This window comes from Salvia hispanica, chromosome 2, assembly GCF_029641045.1.
Source record: "Salvia hispanica isolate PSC_SH4W2 chromosome 2, Shi_PSC_v1, whole genome shotgun sequence".
Taxonomy (NCBI): Eukaryota; Viridiplantae; Streptophyta; class Magnoliopsida; order Lamiales; family Lamiaceae; genus Salvia; species Salvia hispanica.
Window position 1 is genome coordinate 19,682,449 of NC_142693.1, and position 21,211 is coordinate 19,703,659.

General features: G+C 37.9%; 3 protein-coding genes across 4 annotated transcripts; all 3 read right to left on the minus strand.

Moving 5' to 3' along the window:
* Positions 1 to 580: 580 nt before the first annotated feature.
* Positions 581 to 6,768, minus strand: LOC125201084 (Vacuolar sorting protein 39). Its single transcript, XM_048098996.2, has 14 exons — positions 5,614 to 6,768; positions 5,029 to 5,304; positions 4,665 to 4,861; positions 4,317 to 4,458; positions 3,729 to 4,004; positions 3,572 to 3,644; positions 2,816 to 2,864; positions 2,356 to 2,632; positions 2,145 to 2,200; positions 1,917 to 1,985; positions 1,712 to 1,823; positions 1,540 to 1,629; positions 1,155 to 1,325; positions 581 to 1,071 (listed from the first exon to the last, which is right to left on the minus strand). The coding sequence occupies exons 1-14, from the start codon at positions 6,607 to 6,609 to the stop codon at positions 979 to 981; spliced, it is 2,877 nt and encodes a 958-aa protein (XP_047954953.1). The 5' UTR covers positions 6,610 to 6,768; the 3' UTR covers positions 581 to 978.
* A 1,718-nt stretch (positions 6,769 to 8,486) lies between these two features.
* Positions 8,487 to 9,052, minus strand: LOC148931760 (uncharacterized). The gene has a single exon (XM_089066174.1). The coding sequence runs from the start codon at positions 8,976 to 8,978 to the stop codon at positions 8,763 to 8,765; it is 216 nt and encodes a 71-aa protein (XP_088922300.1). The 5' UTR covers positions 8,979 to 9,052; the 3' UTR covers positions 8,487 to 8,762.
* Positions 9,053 to 11,121: 2,069 nt separating this feature from the next.
* LOC125200822 (delta(24)-sterol reductase) lies at positions 11,122 to 14,283 on the minus strand. 2 transcript variants are annotated; one of them, XM_048098599.2, is made up of 3 exons: positions 14,169 to 14,283; positions 11,840 to 13,104; positions 11,122 to 11,755 (listed from the first exon to the last, which is right to left on the minus strand). In XM_048098599.2, exons 2-3 carry the CDS (start codon positions 13,085 to 13,087, stop codon positions 11,312 to 11,314), a joined length of 1,692 nt encoding a protein of 563 aa, XP_047954556.1. In that variant the 5' UTR covers positions 13,088 to 13,104; positions 14,169 to 14,283; the 3' UTR covers positions 11,122 to 11,311. The 2 variants fall into 2 exon arrangements, with proteins under 2 accessions (XP_047954556.1, XP_088921867.1); XM_089065741.1 differs by lacking the exon at positions 14,169 to 14,283 and adding an exon at positions 13,978 to 14,001.
* Positions 14,284 to 21,211: the final 6,928 nt, after the last annotated feature.

Here is a 21,211-nt window from a genome sequence, read left to right on the forward strand (position 1 = left end):
GCCCGGCCACGATTTTGTGGTCTGGCCACACTTTGTGGCTTGGCCCGGCCATCTACAGTGGACACTCTGACATTCCTAGCCAGATGCGATCATCTAACCCATCCGACCCCACTTGTACGGAAAGTCTAATACGGTAAATCATAAATGAATACCGTATTTATTTTCCCACCAAAGATGCATTGTCTATTTCCCCGCCAAAGCTGTGCCACGTGGCAGGAAATCGGTAGTTCACCACTGTAAATAGAGCCCATTCACCAAACATTTTGTTACAGAAAAATGGTCGCCCGGAGAAACCCCTCGCCCGTGCAGCGCCTGCAAGCAACTCCGCCTGGCTGCAGAACGAGAAAAATACTCTCATTTGGAAAGAACTGCAGGAGCCATAGCAGCAGATCGAGTCTATGAGCCTCTTGGTGAAGAACATATCAGCAAGCAGCCACCCGCCACCACGTCTTACAACATGTTTCACATCATCATAGACGCCCTTCACATCCAAGGGAGGAGGTGGCGTTTGGAGCCCACTTTAACTGCGTATCTGTGTGTTCTTTTTTTTTGGTAATCAGACAAACTCAAATCGGTGATATGTAAATATAAATAATGTCATGTTATTCAGCGATTCGAATCTTGTTTGTCGTTACAAAATCAATCGCACAAGCACAATGCGTAACAACAGTAAGGAAAGAATTGGAACTCGAGTCAGAAATTTAGCTAGTTTACAAGATTATATACATCGTCTCCAACAAAAATTTCTACTTCTCCTGCAAATTTTTACTCTAAATTTCCTCAAATATTACACATCTATAACTTGGTAAGAAGCAAACAGCTGAGGCGGCTATCTCAGATCAACTAACCTCATAGCAAGTTAAACTAACCCAGCAAAATTCCGATTGAAAGATGAATTTGACTAATATCTGTTCGCTTGTCCAGGTTTAATATAGCTGTACCGTGTCATCTTGAATTGAGAATTATATATTCAGCATTTCATCGAGTAACCAGCCATCCGGGTTTAAGCAATATCTCTCTCTTGAAATCACGGCCACTGACTGAAGTGGACTCACCTTGACGGCGGTAGCACTGCAAGAAAGGCGTCCATCAATCCAAGATGGAGCATAAAATTCAGACATAAACCATAGAGAGGAACAAAACAATCAACAAACCTTGTAACAAACAACAGAATCGTCTGGGTACATTGCAAACAGCTTGGTACCGAGACGAGCATGGCAAGAATCACAAGTACTTTCATCATTAATCTGCACAAGGCGGGACCTCTCTTCCAGTCTTGCTAAACTCGCATCAACATTCAAGGCATGAGACATCTTGTGAACAATCTGCGAAAAAGGTGGTATATTTAGCAGTCTCGAAGGGCCTGATTATCATTGCTATCATCAACAAATTTCTTTTTTACACAAACTAACCTTCGAAGCCTGAATCATGTCAATTTCTAATGATTATCCAAAACAACCGAATAATAAGTAATTTTTTGACAGAAGGGCATATGGAAGCATGGCAGTGCAAAGAGAAAGAGCATATCACGAAACATACTTTTCCTTGCAGTCGATGATGTTGCCGGGCTTTTAACATTTTTAATATTGTATCTGAAGCAAGCTGAAGAGGCATATCCGGTGATAATCTCTGGGACAGGAAATAAGTAACATAAATAAGTCGTATTCATAATCAGAAAAAGAAGATGGGAAAGTGGGATGCAAACTTATACCTCGAGCACTTTCAAAGGATCTAGCATTTCTCCATGATTGTGGAGAAGACGGACAGCGGCTTTGAACATGGGCTCTCTGCCATCCTTAGGATCCAAATATATGTCGAGCAACCTGATGGCATCGCAGAGAAAGAATAATATTAAGCCATGGAGAAAGTATCATCCCCAGCATTTTAATGAATAAAAGGAGAGAAAGATAACTGACTGCATATAAGCATCTGGTCTACCAATCTCTGCGCAGTAGTTTTCAGCAGCTTCAAAGTTCTCCAGTTTCCTAATAAATTAAAAGGGACATATAAACCTTGTCACTCTTGATTATATACCATGAATCTCCCTATTTTACATGCACTATACTTCAACAATAAGTAGGCTCTTATTCAGTTTCTTGGAAACTTATACGGCAATCCTACTTTTGATTGTGTTGCAAACTTACAAAGCCAAAATATCAAGCACGAGGGCTTCTTGGCCAAGCCTCCTATAAAGAATAGCCTGCCAAAGAAAACCAAGCCAGATTAGTTAGTATTAGAGAGTAAAGTTAAATGTTCAATATCAGATTCATCTGTTAATATGGAAAAACATCTTACTATGTATTCTTATTATTTCAAGTAAAATAGACATACTGAATTCGAGAATTATTAGTCAACCTTTTCAAGCCAAAGTTCTGACTCTTCAATCATATCGAGGACCTCTTCTGCATCATATAGGGCTGATGACTGTAAGAATATCTGGAGTCTTTCCCTAACAGGAGTATCAAAAATTGAACTCCTTCCATTTTCAGACACGTTCATCTCACTGAGAACATTTTGAGTTGAAAGCTCCTCATCATAAGTTTCAAGTGCTGACTTTGCAAGCAAGAGTGCATATGTTGTATGGAACTGCAGGTCCTCAGAGTCTTGGTCTTCAATCAACCACTGGAGATATCTGTATCACAACACGCAAAATCATTCGTGGTTTACAAAGCAATCATGATAAGTCGAGGTAAACTAAGATTTCTTAAAATGATTAGGTAGAAATGTTATTGTATTAACTGGAAGAAGTATACAAGGAAAAGTAAGAAATGCACCATTTCCATTTAATTATAAAACAGCATAAATATTAATATACCTTTGAAGAATTTCTACTTTTTTGGGATCAATTGCAGCGATAACTTCGTCTGTCACGTTAAAAGTTGTATCAAAATCAGCAACGTAAAGAAGGATTAGTGCACCATAATATAACAGCAAAAGTATTACAACTAAGAATCACAAGTTTTGCAGATAAATTCAGGGATACCATTACTAAAGTTCAACATAAAGTCATTTGAATTGCAGAAAACTAGCCAAAAAGGTCACACGCCTAAAATTTATATACTGTACTAAATTTTTATCTAAAGGAACTGATGAATAAACTAGCAAAACCGCGGCAGAAAAGAGATGTGCAAGTCTACTAGCAACCAGCACAGTTCTTTTCATTCAAACAAATAATAGTAGTAACTTCGGTTAATACTCCCTCCGTCCCATTAAAGATGACCCACTTTCCTTTTTAGTTTGTCCCAACCAAGATGACCCATTACTAAAAATGGAAACACCTTTTATCTCTACTTTATTCCCTCTCTCTTACTTTACTCTCTCCAACACACAAAATAAAGATGCATAAACTCCCGTGCCGCCCAAGGAAGGGGTCATCTACCTTGGGACGGAGGGAGTATATCATAGTATGTTACCGCAACCAACTAGGGAGCTCTTCTCTTTAGATACAAGGACATAATAGTCCATCAAACTTAATCCTGGAAACTTCTCAGGTCTTGAAATATAGTAGTAGAAAATAAATAGCACATGCTTGGAATATCATGACGCCTATTAATATCCCTGTTAGCCTTGCCTGGTGATAGTAAATCGCTCCTTTTTTCTGATATCAGAATTTGAACTGCAAGCACCTGGCTAATATCTGCAATCTAGAAAGAGAAACAAAAGGTCCAACACAAAATCAGATATATCAAGCAAAAAGCTGAAAATATTCAGAAGGGTTAGTCACCAACCCATCCGAGGTGCTGAAGTATCAAATCCTGGTCTGATGATTCCTCGAGAATCTTAGATGCCTCTATTGCTGCAGTCTCCCTATTTGAGATAAACCTTCTAGTGGGATCTTGTAAATCAATTTCCTCAGATTGTTCATTACGATAGCTTCCTGACGAATATTTTCTGGCCAACACACGCCAAGTAGAAACAGCCTTAGCACTCATTCCTTTGCCAGCATAAAGGAAAGCAAGTGTTCGCAAATGCCCAGATTCATTCATTAGTGCTTCTAGCTCCTCCTGCACTGCCCATTGAATTCCCATGGTCATTGTTTAGACAAGTCGGTAATTTGATTTAGATAGAACTTGTGCCATTATTAACACAAAGCAAGATTTATTCACTTATTCTAACACAATTGTTACAAAATCTTTTAGTTGACTCACAAAACTTTGCAGCAATAAGAATTTAGAAGCCACTCAAGCAGTCAAGCACTGAATGCTAACCAACCTCATATTCAATCTTCCATTATTACAGACCATAAAAGGACATAATAAATCAGTCCATAACAGATACCTCAGCTAATTGAGGGAGAAGTAAAAGGCAATCCATACCACTACACAGCAGTTCTCCGAAGAAGCAAGCCTTTCCATGTCATCAACACAATTCCGAGCTCTGTAAAGATACATCAGAAGAGTGTCAACTCCCTCCTTCACTGAAATGGCTAGATCTCTTCCACGACATGTTTGCAAATATCTGCAGCACATTAGTGAAAGTGAGACAAACAAAACTAGCCAGATACAAAGTAGTGCACCATGCAACATGCCTTGGGAGGGAAACCGAAATATTTCAAGCACTCATAGAAAGAACTCTGGCCCTCGGACGACGCTGAATATAGTGAACATCAAATAACTACCAACTGAAATTCAGAAACACCTCCTCTCAAAAAAAATTAGAAACACCTTATCATGTTCTCTATGGCAGACTCTAACAGATCAGCTCTTGTTGGGGGATTTAGAAGAAACTCATCATCAACAGCAGACTCTACACCTGCCTTCTTTAGAAAAACAGCTCTTTGAATAGCTGTCAATCCATCATCTATTACATTTTCAAGAGGTGTTGGAGGAGGATGCAAACCCCAATACCGATTTCTTGGGACCTGGATCCAAACAATTTAACATACATTAGTAACAACAGATGCACATGATAACATGGACAAAAGTTTTAGAGAATAAGACTAAGATAGTGGTGTGACATTCAAAAAGGACAAAAAGAAAAACTTAAAGCTGCCCAATGAGCACAAAACTGAAAGGAATTTACACATACCAGCAGTGTCCAGCGGTTTGGGTCTGGCATGATAAATGGAAAAAGTTCAGAAGGCTGCATGTTTTCTGAAAGCAAGAAGTGATCTACTGCTTCCTTGAAATGCAAATCAAATAGCAACAGGAATCCCACCTGTGCATGGACAAACGAGAGCATCTCCTTTGTCATCTCATCATCGTTCTCTAGCTCTTCAACCAAGGAGATGGCTTCCTTGAAGCTCTTTTTCCTGAGCAGATCTTTAATTTGCTCTTCTCCAGAAACTTTCCAGTAGCAGATCAGCTTCGATACAAAAAAATAAGAGACATATTACAACAAAATAAGTGTCCGGAAAAGAAAGGCGATCAACAAAATTATCGACAATCAAGTCTCAGTTAAATTTGACTCCAAATTCATTACTTAGACCTTTTTCAGTAACATATTAGGTAAAAGATCGAGCAATCTACTGTATGCAGCTGATGCCTTGATCTAAATTCTAAACAGAATAACATTATAATAAAAAACAATGCAAGTACATAATCTATGATTCACAGTGACGCATTACACATTCAACTCAAGATTCAATCACTATTTTTCAAGCTCTTTAGATACCTTTAAACTCGTTGCAACTGCAACAAGCTTCCCATTCTCGCTCTCCTCATCCGCCAGCATGCACGGCCCTGCGCCTCCATTCCCAAACGTAAGCCTCTGAACACAGAATCCCGTTTTCTTGTGATACACTTCCAACGTCAGATTCCTCGCAGCAATCACATAACTTCCTATCTCCTTAATCGAATCAGGAGCCTCCTTAAACACCAAGCTGCCTCCCACAGGCTGCCCCACCAGGTCCACAACAATCCCTACATTGTCAACCATTAACATCACCCTCGACTCCTTTGCCAGCAACTTCAATCTCGGCAAACTAGACGAATCTGGTAGTGAAAAGATCAGCTCGCACCGCCCGTTCACACAATTATACAAATAATACCCAGTTTTGGTACCAACAAACACAGAATCATCAATCCACTGCACAGTCGTAATAAATCCATCAAAAACCCCTTGAATCTCCTTCAATATCACCAAAGAGCCACCCAAAACCAATTCCGCTAACACCAATTTTTTCCCAATCCCAACCGCGAAGAAACTCTTCACATCATTACCATCGCCATTTCTATGAACATAATCAGCTTGAGCAACGCCATTGCTATGAAGAGATTCCGAACTACAGCTTCGACTTCGAAATTTCCGAGAAATCGCAGTGACTCCTCTAAATAGAGCAATTCTCTTAGGCGTTTCAGCTAAATTGGAATCAATTAGGTATAAATATCCATCAACGAGGACAATGACTTTACCGATGTGAACGAGGGGGAGGATCGAGCTCAGCGCGCCGGTGCCGGGCAGCGCGAGGCGTCTGACGAAGGCGATTTGCGGCGGGGAGGTTCGCAGCGAGTAGAGTGAGAGGACGCCGGAGAGATTGGCGATGTAGATCAGAGATTGGTCGTCGGAGAGTTTGGAGAGAGCGGCGTGTTTGATCGGAGAGGCGGCGGAGTCGACGGCGGATTGTGCGAAGGGTTCGAGAACTGTGCGGGACTTGGGTTTAACAGCCATTGGTTGAGATTGGAGTTCAGCGGATCGATAATTAAGCGATTGAGAGAAGAAGAAACGGAATTGATGCGGCCGACGGTGAGAACTCGGCCGCCGCGAGATCGGTTTTTGGTTGATCTGATCGCCACCGACGGCCGTGTGTGTAGGGAAGCTTGTTGAAGTAAAGTCGTATTCCCGGAAATGCGTTTTATCTTTTACTCTTTTTTTTGTTATGTTTTTAAGTGAATAGTAAATAAAAAATTACTAGTACTACTACTCTCAGATGAAGGTTTATTTTTGAAAAAGAAATTCTTATTTATCTCGAAGTATTGATGTTAGTTTAACGGAAAATGTCTTTAACTATATTTCTTTTTTTTATGCGTAAATTGTTCCTTGTCAAATGATTTACATTTCTTTTTATGTTTTAAAGTAAATGAATTATGCTTTGGTAAAAATAAGTACTGTAGTACTTTTATTTTTATTAACAAAACATAGCTTTACTTAATTCAGTATTAAAAAAAGTGTTTCAATTAATAATGGATGGGGTGTCTAAATTAAAGGATATGACAAAATACAAATCAAAATGTCCAAAACGATATTTTCTTAATTTGATATGGCATGTGAGAGTCTCTAATTAGACCAAAATGTCTTATCTTATCAAAACAATGTTAATCATCATAGCAATATTCCTTTAATATGTTACTCCTACTTCATTAGTCTCACGACAGTAGATGTAGATTCCACTTATATTTAGTTTTAAATAAAATGTAAATAAAATGTAAGTGAAATAAATCAGTGAAACATATTACTCATTCCGTCCCATTATAAGTGATGCGTTCTAAATTGGACGTTGTTTTGCAAAAATGATAATAAAATAGTTTGAGTATAGATAAAGTGAAGTGAGTAAGATAATAATGTATATACAATTCTCTTTTATGTAATTCTTCCTCTTACTTTACTTTTTCTTCATTTTAACTACTCCCTCTGTCCCATTAGAAATGACACGTTTTCTTTTTTAGTCTGTCCCATTAAAAATAAAACGTTTCTAAAAATGGAAACAATACTCTCTCTTACTTTACTCTCTCTTCATTAACTCACAAAACAACACTACATAAAATTATGTGCTGAAAAGCAAACGTTGCATATTTAATAGAACGAAGGGAGTATTTATTACTCTCTCCGTCCGCGATTAGGAGTCCCAGTCAATTTTGCGCATCCGTTTTATAAAAAATATAAAAAATAGTTAAAGTGGAGAAATGGTAATGTAATAGAGAGAATAATGTTGACAAGAGTCTTCTCAACATTATTCTCTTTTTTATTTTACTATTTCTCCACTTTAACTATTTTTTATCATTTTTATAAAATAGGTGCACAAAAGTGACCGAGACTCCTAATCGCGGACGGAGGGAGTATTAGTTTTTGTAAAACAACGGTAAAAAAAGAAACATCTCACTTGTAATGAGACAGAAGGATTACTATTTATGGTAAAAGTAAAATATGAAATGAAAATAGCAAAATAAAACTTTTGTCGTGGGTGAAAGGCTTATCTTGTAGTAGTCCAAATTTAATCAGTTAAAATAGTCAACCGACAATTTTGCCAGCGTCGGAAATAGAATAAGTACTAAAAATTCACAATTTTTTTCACGATAGATATAGAATTATTTGCGGGTGTGATATTTCAACAAATATAGAAAAAATATAGTAGTGGACCTCCTCCTAGTTTTATAATCATACTTTGCCATAAAAGTTCGTTCCACATTTAAAGTCACATTTAGAATTTTCTATATTTGGACATAAAATTTTATCCCATTATTCACTAAAATTACACCCAAATGTCATTATCTACATTAAAATAAATCAAAATAAAAATAAAAAAACCAAAAAGTCAAAAGAGACTCACCTTCAATCAACTCACTTCATTTATTACACACTCCACCATCTCACTTTATTTATTACACACTCCACTTCTCACTTCATTAATTACACACTTGACCAATTCCTTAAAATCCATGCCATAACCAAATGTGACTATAAATGTGTGACGGAGAGAGTATTATTTAATTACTCCTACAAACTACTAAAGTTTTCATAAAAAATCCACTTACATATAAACAATAAAAAAATTACCCAATTCACAAATAGTAGTAAAAAGCTCTCTGATTGCAGAGATATGAGCACTAAACATTGGCAGAATCGTGGGGCTTGAACTGTGGTGGAGGAGGAGCTTGGGTATCGGCGGCGATAATTCCCGGCGGCGGCGCAGGTGGGCCCATAATTTGAGCGGTGGCGTATGATTCTTTCCTCCCCTTTTCCCTTCCCAATAGATAGCACCCAAATCCCAGAAGAATAGAGAAAATAATCAAAGGCAGAGATATCACTATCACCAACCCCATCGCAGAGAAAGAAGAGAGTTGTGTAGTTGGAATATTACTAGTAGTATGAAGAATTGAATGGACTGGAATTGATCATTTATATAATGGGAATTTCGAAAGGTATAAAGCTCATTATTATAAGCTGTCAATAATTTAATATTCCGTCCATTTTAAAACAATAAAGCGTATAGTATTCTTTTTAGCATGAAAATTAAGTACTGTATATTTAGTTATACTAGTATCTACCTACGTGCGACGCACGATCCAATCATTTTTCATGACCGAATAATGAGAAGAAAGAATAAAACATCAAATATACTACTTTCTCTGACTCTCACTCAAGACATATATACAAAATAATGAAAAAATAAGTAAATTCACAAATATTATGACACACTAACGTTGTTTTTGATAATAAACCTTAAATTAAATTAAAGAATATATATCAATTTCTGAAAGGTCAAATTATAATAAAAATAAAAATATTAGTACAAACAACATTCACATAAATAATTAAATTTTATTTATTGTAATAAATAATACTCTCTCCGTCCCACAATGAGGGTCACATTTTGTCATTTTGGTCCGTACCACATTAAGAGCCACATTTAAGATAAAATTATACAGGCGACATTCTAGCTATTACAATCGAAGAAAAAAACTATAATAAGTGTGTGGAACAGAAATCACAATGAAAATAATAAAATAAACCAAACTATGATTAGTCGAGTCGGGAAATCCCTCTTTCTGGAAGACAAATTATGTCGCGGCTAGTGCTCTCGAATTGACGTATTGTTTCAAAGATAATACTCTCTTAGCATATAGAAGTACCTCAAACCCGCTAGGTACCGCCGAAATTGATTGAGCTCCGAAAATCTAGCAATACAATGCTTCTGAAATACACACTAAAATGTAGAGAGATTGAGAGATAAGATAGAATGCTTTTGTTGATGTGTAATTCATCTACAACTCTATATTTTTTATAACCACAAAATAAGGACATGGAAGGTCATGAAATTAACACACTATAGACCACAAAATTAAGACAATGAAGGTTACTTGAAAGTGAAAAGCCAAAGGACTCCCATGATCACCTTGTACTACTCACGCCATTATTCCCGCAATCTATTCTTTTAATTGTTTTCTTAATTTCTTTGCATGCTGTTACATGTAATTTGATGTGGGGAATTGATCTACATGATTGCGACGTAACATTAGTGATGGTTTCAAAACATTATCACACATTAAACCCAATAATCAAGAACTTTTCAATTACTACTATAAAAATTTCCAATGCGTTTTAGTCATGTGTGCATTTAATGTATTGAACTAATTAAAATCAATATTTTGACTGAATGCTCTAAACACATGAAAATTAATCCCACTATATAATAACCCTTTAAATTTCTAACCGCATGATTGAAAAATTTAATTACTCCATGGTGGATTGCATTTATACATATGAAACTGCCGGATTTCAAATTTAAATTAATTGCAATGACACCCAAAACTTATATATATTCAACATGAAGTCCAAAACTCGTCTTTTATATATGTATAGATTAAATGATGACATTTTATCAATTAATAATTTATTAAGTAAATATTAATATAATTGAATGTTATTAATCATATGATTGTTATTGATATTGTATTAATTAAAAATATTGCTGCAATTATTACATCGATTATTTAATTTAATTATAATATAATTGATTAATATAAATTAAAAAAATTAACCAATTTTTTTTTTCTATTTTCAATACAAAATATGTAATCAATTAAGAATATTCCACGTAATTCTATTATTAAGAATCGTAATCTTCAAAAATACTACTCCATTTTCTAATAAACAAAATGGAAAAATGGAAAAAGTAAAAATATTGGCTATGGAGGAAGGACTTTTATATTAAAGACAGAATATTTAATTGCCAATAATCAGCTTTAGGATATAGTAATATTTCGGAGAATAATCTCATTTAATCAAAGTTGGGAAATCATGAACCCAAATGATAGGCTTAGAAGTTAGAATACATTGAATGTGTTTAAAATTTAAATGGATAAAATAAACTTTAATCAGACTACATAATTTGTCACATACACAAAAATAATAGACAACCCTTTTTCTTTCCCTCAACAAACAGATCATAAAATCACCCAAAAAGAAATAAAAGTGCTCTCTGAGATTAAATAGTCAAACTGAGCAAAACTACAAGTCCTCAATAAATAAGCAAAACAAAATACGCTAAAATTCAGATAAAAGGGAAAGAAACATCAAAACAACTCAATCCTACTCGAATCTCAAACACAACAACAACAGCTACAACAACCAGCATTCGCCTGTGCTATATAGTCTAGTTAGCCTCCGCGTCGGGGGCTTCGCAGATCGCCTGCTCGGCTTCCTGCACCTCCTTCTCCGTCTTCCTCCCCTTCTTCGATTTATAGTACAAGCTCATGAAGGTTCCCACAGCTCCGTACTTCCTCCTGGCGTGCTCGTAGAGGCCAGCATCAAACATTCTCCAGAAGTTCTTCTCGCTGAGCTCGGACACAGCATACTGCGGCTGGAATCCGTGGTTCTCGATCAGCCAGCTCTCCATCCTACGGACCGCCTCAGACCCGTCGAACTCCTCACCTCTCAAGACTGGCCCCGGAGCGTAGTAGACTCCAACATCAGTGTACATTTGAGCATACTGAGTGTCGCCCTGTCTGCGCTGGAGCTCGAATCCTGGCTCGGGATAGACCATGGTTTTCACCGGGAGTTTGTACAGCCTGTGTGGACAGAGCCAGATTGGATATACCTATACAACATTCACTTTTTTAGCATCAATACAAAACTAACATCAATATTGTAAAAAACTGACTACATCAAAACTAAGTTATACCTCCATCTCTTTGTGGACCCATTCCAGAGCATCTCCCACCTTGTAGAGCGGGACGAGCATGTCCTGAATGACGTGCATTTCATGGTAATAGTTTCGAATAGCGTCGCCCTGAGTAGCCTTGAGGAGAGAGACCTTAGGGGGCATCAACCAACCGAAGAGAAATCTGAACCACCACTGATCACCGAAGGGAAGAATGAGCTTCCCCTCCCAATACAAGCACCGAGTATGCCTGTGGTAGTATTCTCTCGTTGGGATATACTCAACAAATTCACCTTTCTTCAATGCAGTCTGAGCATGCTGGTAGAACCAGGTCTTGTACCACCAGCCAACGCTGTTGGTCTTGTTTCCCTTCTTCTTGGCTTCCTCCTTCGAAGCATATCTACCCGTCATGAAGACAGCTTCGGTCGGGGAGTAGATCATGGTCTCAACGAAGTCCGGTACCTTTTCAGGATTGTCCTGATCCCCATCCCTTGGTGCGAAAGAATCAATATAGCCTTGGGCAAGCTCCTTGAGATTACCCACCAAAGGCTTGTATGTTACCCTCATGTATTCCTTGATGGGGATGAGTTTAATCTCGGCTGCGACAAGGAGTCCTAGCGTCCCCTGTGACCATGGGATAGCATAGAACAGGTCGGAGTATTCATTGTCTTTCGTTGCTCTAACCAACCGGCCGTCAGCCAAAACAATCTCATAAGCCACAACAGTGTCAGAGAACAGACCATAGATATGGGAGCTTCCTTCGATACCATAGCCGTTGATCAGACCTCCAACAGTAAGATCATCAAGCTCTGCAACAACTGCAAGAGCCAGATTCATCGGGACAGTGACCCTGGAAATCTGTCCCATATTGACCAAAGGTTCGACTCTAGCTATCATTCTCTCCTGGTCGATCTCCAGAACATTTCTGAAGGCCGAAAGGTCAACCTCGAAATGGCGAGCACGCTTATAGTCCACATTTCGCATTCCAACAGCAATCCATGGCTTGCGGGCGGTGCAGACTAAACCATCCTTCTTCGGGTTCCTCTCCTTGAGCCGCTTCACAACCTTCTCGACATTTTCGTCATGCTCCTTCTGGCGCTTCTTGAACGATTTCGACTCAGACCACACATCCCCAAGATACGTGAGGAAGTATAGAGTGAATGAAATCGGAAGGACGACAAAGATAACAATTATCCATCGGAATTGGACAAAGTAGTCCACCCAAATCTTCTTTCTCTTAGGGCGTAGGGGAGCCTCTAGATCCGACATTGTTATAAAGTACAGGCCTACAAAATTGGAAAAGGAATAATGAGAGAAAAGTAGCAAACAGTCTGTCCAGGAAATGAACAGCATAAGCTAGGAATCAAATTTGAGGTAGAGCAATCACAAGATTCACAACCACAGATTCACAATCCCCTATCAATTCTAATTTATGAGGGAATGGATACACACAAATAAATGCCAATCTAATTCCCCTATCAATTCTAAGGATATCTGATCCAATCTAATTCAGTACAGTGGCACAACAATTTTGTAAACAGTGCTTCTATTCGACTGAAAAAGATAGACTCATCTTAACAAAAGTCAAAAAGCATCCAATTTTGCAATATTCAGTAAATGCCAAAACAACATTTTCACTAAAAATCGAGAAAGCAGTCAATCATGATGTGCAGCAACAAACTTGACTAGTAGATATATACATATACTTCAAGATATACTTCAAGACATATTCAGGAACAGAGAAGCATACACAACTCACAATCCACTAAAAATGAACAACAATTACTACAGTGCTAATTAAACATCCAACAACTAAATTTTGTATGTATCATTTTTGATGTTTGTGTATGTGTACCCGTGTTTCAAGTGCAATTTACAGTTGTTGTATCAGTAAAACAAGAAAAAGAAGATGCCTTTAATAAGTAAGGTTTGGTTGCAGAAAGGTTCAGCTCTTTATCAAAAAAGAAGATTTTCCAAATTCACTAGTGAAGATTCACTTATTTTTAACCAAAATGCACAACTCATGCATGAACTAGCTAGATCTGCAAAAATGAAGTACACGCGCAGCTCATTATCCACAAACAAACACATAAACACATAAAACAACAAATCAACAACACAATCCCCAAATTCGACCAGATCGCAGCAAGTAGCAGTACAGAATAAATGAAATCCGATGCGTTTTCTACAAATTGTCACTAAAAATCACAGCATTACTAATTTCACAAGCACCAGCGGCAATTTTTCTCAGTGATGCAAAATCATTCAAATTGAACCTCGAGTCAATGCCAACGCAGATTGATAGCCACAACAGCGAGAAGACAAAGATGGAGAGAGAGAGAGAGAGTACCTCAATGGTGAGAGTGGCGAGGCGACTGTGCTCCACTCAGAATCAATGGCTTCTTTAAATGTGAATTATCTGAGGCGTTAAATCCGAAGATAGAAATTCATAAAGTTATTGGGTTGGTGGGGAGCAGAGGGCGCAAGATTGATCAGTGATGGCTAGATCTCAACCGTTGATTCCGTTCCATTCAAAATAAAAATAATTTTGGTAATCTAATTATTTCTAGTAGTATTTAAAAAAAATGAATATGCCATTGATGGTAAAATGCCTTATATAAAATGCCATTCTGAGGATCTTCAAAGAACTTTTTATAAAAATAATATTATCGTATAAAATTATGTGGATTTTATATTTGAAAGAATTCAAGAAGTAATGAGCCTTATTTTCCTTATGGAGATGTTGCACAAATAATATTGACAAAAAATATCACTCCAATTTATCTCATAGTAGTTAGCATTTATTTTTTTATACACATCTAGTTTCTTATGATATATGCTTTAAATTCTTTTTTCTTTAGTACACTCTGGAGTATGAAATTTGTATATATATAGCAGTTGTTTTTGTTAGTATTTTCTAGTAGTAGTTCTGATGTTTATTACTAAGGCACAAACTTGACAATATCTAGCTAATTTTAGGAGTCTTGGAGATCGATTAAATTAAATACTACTAAAATAGTTTAATGTCATGAATAAAATTACGTTCCATTAATTACAAAACATGGCAGATATATAAATGATACTCCATCTATCAATTACATATCTCAATAAATTATATAGGGACATTGGTCATTAAATAAATGTTTTTACTATTATATTTAGAAAGTAGGAGTAGTTTTTAGTAGTCCTATAAAATTTTAATACTATGTAAAAGTGAATTAACAGTACATTAACCTTTCTAATTATATTACTTGTGTTGTGTCATGAAAAAGTAAGAGGTGTGTTGGTGGATGGAGAAATAATGAACAATTAAAATAAAAATGAAATGGACATGTCGAGATTTGATTCCGACATCAGCATGTGATCTTGGTTCATGAGATTATCTGATTTTCTTTTTGGTCGTGCCATGTTATTTCCATATCCGGTGAGATCCATTTTAATACTATAAATTAATCAAGCAGTGATACAAACTATTTCCCTTTTTGTATTCGTTTAAATTTAAGATTGCAATGTACTATGGTCTTCACAATCCAAGAATTATTTAATTTAATCATATAAGTATATTATATAATATTATGAATTTAATTAAATTTTTTAATTTTAAAAGTATACTTTGATTCATTTTTATCATCTACATTGAATTTTATTATGAGACACTTACATATGACCAAAAATATTTGAAAAAATCTTGTAAAATTTTGAATCATTAATCGTAGTTATGGATAGGTGGAGAAAAAGAAATACTCCACTATATATTATTAGTATTACGATTTAGTCGTAGAGTGTTATTAATAATTGACATCGCCACCATCTATTTCATATATACCATTAGCTCTTTCGATATCGACATTGCTTTTAAGAATAGATAAACCATATATACTATTGTCATCCTCTAATTATTTATCTCTCATTGTCCATCTCCCTTTCAGTCCTTACTACTCGTGTTTGAACAGCTTCCGACAACGCTAGCAACGAAAATTACTCCACAAATGTTAACAATGCTTGGGTCACCACGAAAGAAAATCTTAGCTATGCTACCGTGATCATGTAAGTATATTTCATGATATGATTTGCATATCCATATATATTTTTACGAAGATATATTCCCTTTTTTATAAAAAAAAATAATGCTCCATGACTAGAAAATTATAAGTTTCTTCTCTAGTTTACTTGGTCGATTATTTTGCAATGAGTCGTACAACGATGTTTTAGCAATTTGATCAACCATGAGTCATGACTAGTAATGGCTCCGAATAATTTAATCTCTTAGAGCTCCACCATGGAGCGCCCTAAAGCCTGCCCTATGCATCGGGCTCGCCTTAGGGCGCCACTGCAGCACTCCACCCTATGCGATTTCCTTATAAGTCCGCGCCCTATGCATCGTCCGCGGACTATGCACACATTTTTGCATAGTCCGGCCTATCCTCCGCCCCATTGCAGGGGGTAAGAACAATAGTCCGGACTATGCACACATTTTTTTTTTTTTTTTTTTTTTTTGTATTTTCTTCTATATATATCACCAATTTTTCTTACTTCATTTCACACCTTTCACTCTACTCTCTTCCCCATCTCACTTTTTCTCTAAATTCAATAAAGAATTCCGACGATTTTCATATTTGCAAGCATAAAATACAAAAAATAAAAAATGAATACTGACAATAGGATATGCCTTTAATTTGTGGTGTTTTTATATTTTTAATCTTGCTAATTGATATATTTGCAAACATAAAAAATAAAAAAACAAATACAAAATAAGAGTTAAAATTATAAGGCGGGCTATAAGACGTCCCATTACAGGTAAATGAGTTGGAGGATAAACTGCTGATGTAGCGGAGGATAGAACGCCCTATATGGCGCGCCGCATCGTGGATGCTCTATGCAAATGCTGCCTTATAAGCATAAATAGATTGATGCAATCTTAACTAAAGACGCCTAAAATATCGAATACTATATCGGAGTGACTTCAAATTCCTTTCGGCATTTTCACGCAGTTTAGTAATTATTGTGATAAGTTTTGCATAATTCGATTATTTTTTTTAGTCAAAGATATTACGTACTTTGTTATACTGATATTTTGATATACTATCTCGGTAACCAATTAAAATGAAGCTTAAAACTTAAATTATGAAATTTACAAGAAAACGACCATATAGTTAATTAGTATTCCCTCCGTCCTGAGTTCTAACTAAATTGAGTCGTATTCCTTTTTAAAATATCCTAATTAAGTTGACTCATTCCCTTTTAAAAAAAAAAATAAAACATCTAATCATTCTTACTTCATTCCACTATTTACTAACCTCTCTTTATTTTTCCTACTTTATTCATCTCTCCTACTTTTTAACATAATTTTAATCTCCGTGCCCAAAAATTATATCTCAACTTAGTTGGGACGAAGAGAGTACTAATTAGTACATTATGTATTAATTAATGTTTATTATATATGTCAACGACGCACTTTAACTTCAACAATAATATAGATATAGTGACATCTTTGTTAGAAGAAATATCACGTAAGATCAGGGAAATTATATGAAATTGATATGGAAGAATATTGTGCCTTATATAGAATAGCAATTATTGTAAATTAGGTTTACCATATGTAGAGATACTCTAGCCTATATATTATTGTAATTTATGTATCGTAACTGATTCTCCCATTGAATTTCTACATGGCCTCAGAGCAAATCGATCTTGGCTCAGAAAATTTTCATCATAGTCGATAATACCTATTTCTCGACCCTTTTCCAAACAGATTAAGCCCAGAAAACAGCCCCTACAACTGAAAATGTCAGACACAGAAGACACGAAAATTGATCCAGAACAGATAACGAGTCTGAGGAATAGCAAAAGCATCACGGTTGCGTTCAAGTTGAATGGAAGAAACTACCCCCTTTGGTCTCGATTGATCAAAGTAAAAATTGGAGGCCGAGGAGCCTACTCATACATCAGGAACGAGCCCCCGGAACCAGGAAGCAAAGGGTTCGATGTGTGGGAGGAAAACGACTTGGTGGTGTTCTCGTGGATCGTTGACAACATCGAGAACGATATCATCGCCAACTTCGCGCACCATCTGACTGCCAAAGCGCTGTGGGACAGCCTTGCCGTGACCTTCGAGAACAAGACCGATAAATACCACATCTACGACCTGGAAGAGAAAGCAATAAACATCAAACAAGGAAACCTCGATCCGGAAACTTATTACCGGAGAATCCACGGTTTGTGGATCAATATCGACAGAAGCCAGAAGCAACTACTACTTATTAGTTTTGTAAAAGATTGTGAGTGTAATATGTGAGGTCTGTACTAAAAGTGGAATAAGGTAAATGGTTCTGTAAATAGGCGCAATATTGAATTAAGGGTAAGAGCACTCCCAATGGAGGTGGCGAATTCTCGGCGATAAATCGCCGATTATCGCCGAATTATCGCCGGCCATTGTGGCGAAGTCGGCGATAATTCGGCGATAATGTTACCGTTGCTTCGCCGAGTGGCGATTTATCGCCGGATTATCGCCGAGCGATCGCCGGCCACTGTGGGCGACGCTCGGCGATAATCGGCGATTTTTAAAATTTTTTTTTTTTTTTTTGGCCGAACGGCTATTTTATCCCACCCCTATAAATATTTCATCCTCTTCCTCCATTCATCACCCACAAACTTCATTCACACAAATTTTCAATCTTTTTTCTCTCCATCTTTATTAAATGAGTTCTGATTCATCGTCTCGTGCTCAGTCCGACGAGGAAATATCACATTCTTCTTCCGAAGAAGAGGTACCTCCCGCTCCCACCGGATGGGATGTAGCGGGTTTCGCCAACAACCCAATCAACAACTATATCTCCCGCTGCATACAAAGCGAGATCGCTCGAATGCAGCAGCCACCCCCCCAACGGCCAATCCGCCGGCGGCGCCGATACATCCCTCGCAACCACACTGGTGCGCACGATCGGCTGTTCGCCGATTATTTCGCGGAGGAACCACGTTATCCGGCAGATGTATTTCGTCGCCGGTTCAGAATGCGCCGCTCCCTCTTCCTGCGCATTGTTAATGCGTTGTCCGCGCGTTACCCCGAGTTCCGGCTCCAGCGAGACGCAGCAGGGAAGCCCGGACTATCGCCCCTACAGAAATGCACTGTTGCCATCCGGCAGTTGGCATATGGAGGGTCCGCCGACATGTTCGATGAGTATCTGCAATGCGGCGAGACGACTGGCAACGAGTGCCTGAAGAATTTCTGTCAGGGCGTGCGAGAGATATTTGGGGAGCACTACCTTCGCTCGCCGGACGCAGCTGACTGCCAGTTCCTACTGGATTGGCACTGGAGGACCCACGGCTTTCCGGGGATGCTCGGCAGCATCGACTGTATGCACTGGCAGTGGAAGAACTGCCCAACCGCGTGGCGAGGCCAGTTTACTACCGGCTACAAAGGTACGCATCCCACCATCATTCTTGAAGCCGTTGCCGACCAACGGCTTTGGATTTGGCATGCTTATTTTGGTATAGCCGGGTCGAACAACGACCTAAATGTTCTCAATTCCTCGCCCCTTTTCAACGAGCGGATCAACGGATTAGGCCCCTCCATCGAATTCACGGCCAATGGCAATGTGCATAACATGGGGTACTACCTGGCTGACGGCATCTATCCGCAATGGCCCGTGTTTCTGAAGACGATCAGATGCCCACTCGGAGATAGAAGAAGGTATTTTGCCCGAGCGCAAGAGTCTGCGCGCAAGGATGTGGAGAGGGCATTTGGGGTGCTCCAATCGCGATTTGCACTGGTAAAGGGTCCGACGCGCTTTTTCTACCAGGGGGATATTGCCGATATCATGTATGCGTGCATCATCATGCATAACATGATCATCGAAGATGAACACGAAGGCGTCCTCGACGTCACCAACGACCCAAGTGTTGCATCATCGAGTCACGGTGTCTCAACCGAGTCCGCCCGCCAGGGTGTACCGCACAACGAACATGAACGGTTCCAGGCGTTCATGGACATACACCAGAAGGAGGCCCATCAAGCACTACAACACGATATCATCGAAGAATTGTGGGCAAATAGAAACCGCGCCCACCGCCCTTGAATTTTTTTTTCTTTGAATTTTTTTTTTGATTTTTTATTTCCATTCGTGTACTTTTTTTTTTTTTAATTTTCTTCGTTGTAATGTGTACCCGTGTTTAATACAACGAACTTTATTACTATTTATTTGATTTATCTTTATAAATTAAATAAGCTAGCTTTATTATATATAAAAATAAAACAATTAAATTAGTGATGATGTAAAAATGAAATGTTGAGTTAGGGAGAAATAAGGGAGAAATAAGGGAGAAACCATTGTAGGGGTTGGCTAAAAACTGGGGATAAAATGTGATGCTGATGTGGCGCTGATGTGGCAGGAGTTAGGGAGAAATAAGGGAGAAATAAGGGAACTCCATTGGGAGTGCTCTAAGGGGTAATGTAACACCCTCTACCCGATTGGCTACCAACCGAATAGGTGATGTCACAATTTCGGTACCATAATTTCGTAAATTCAAAATTCATTTCTAGCGGCATTTTAAAACCGTTTTCAAAATTATATAAAATCAAAACCTATTATAGAGTAAGCTATTGCATGCATATATTCCGAGTCACAAACATGTTGCATCTAACAAAATTAGACAGATACGCCGAAATCCATAATCAATAACCATTGACTCTCCGACCAACCAATTTATATCATTTTATGATTATATTGTTTATTCTTAATATAAATTGAGCAATATTTCCTCTATAACCAGCACATGCCCGGGAGCCAACAATATGCATAAACATAAATCATAGAATTTGGATAATACAGCAATAAAGATCAATATCCACACAATCCAATAATTTATACGGTTATCAATTATCAGTGATTCACATAAAGCATCGTCAACCACACATAATCAAGCAAAACATCAGCTCATATCATTAAGCCCTCTTCTTCCACGTGCTTGGTGACAGCATGGGTATATTGACAATAATATGCCCCCGCGTGAGGCCCGATCGATATCATATAATATTTCCACCGCGTGTGGACCGACCGAATAAGCCGCAACATTGCGCACTCATACATGTACCATCTGGCCTTATAGCTCATGGGGAAATTCATTATCATATATCATGAACCGCCTGGCCTTATAGCCCCATGAGTGAACATGATGCACCTACATACTTATTACCACCTGGCCGTATAGCTCATGGGGCAATTTATCATCATACCTCATCATGAACCGCCTGGCCGTATAGCCCCATGAGTGAATATGGTGCACAAAACATATCATTGCCACCGCGCGTGGCCTGATCGAATTAATCTCATCATATGACATGCCAATTTTCCCCAACGAGATCAACTAAGCACGGGAAATCACATAAGTCATCAT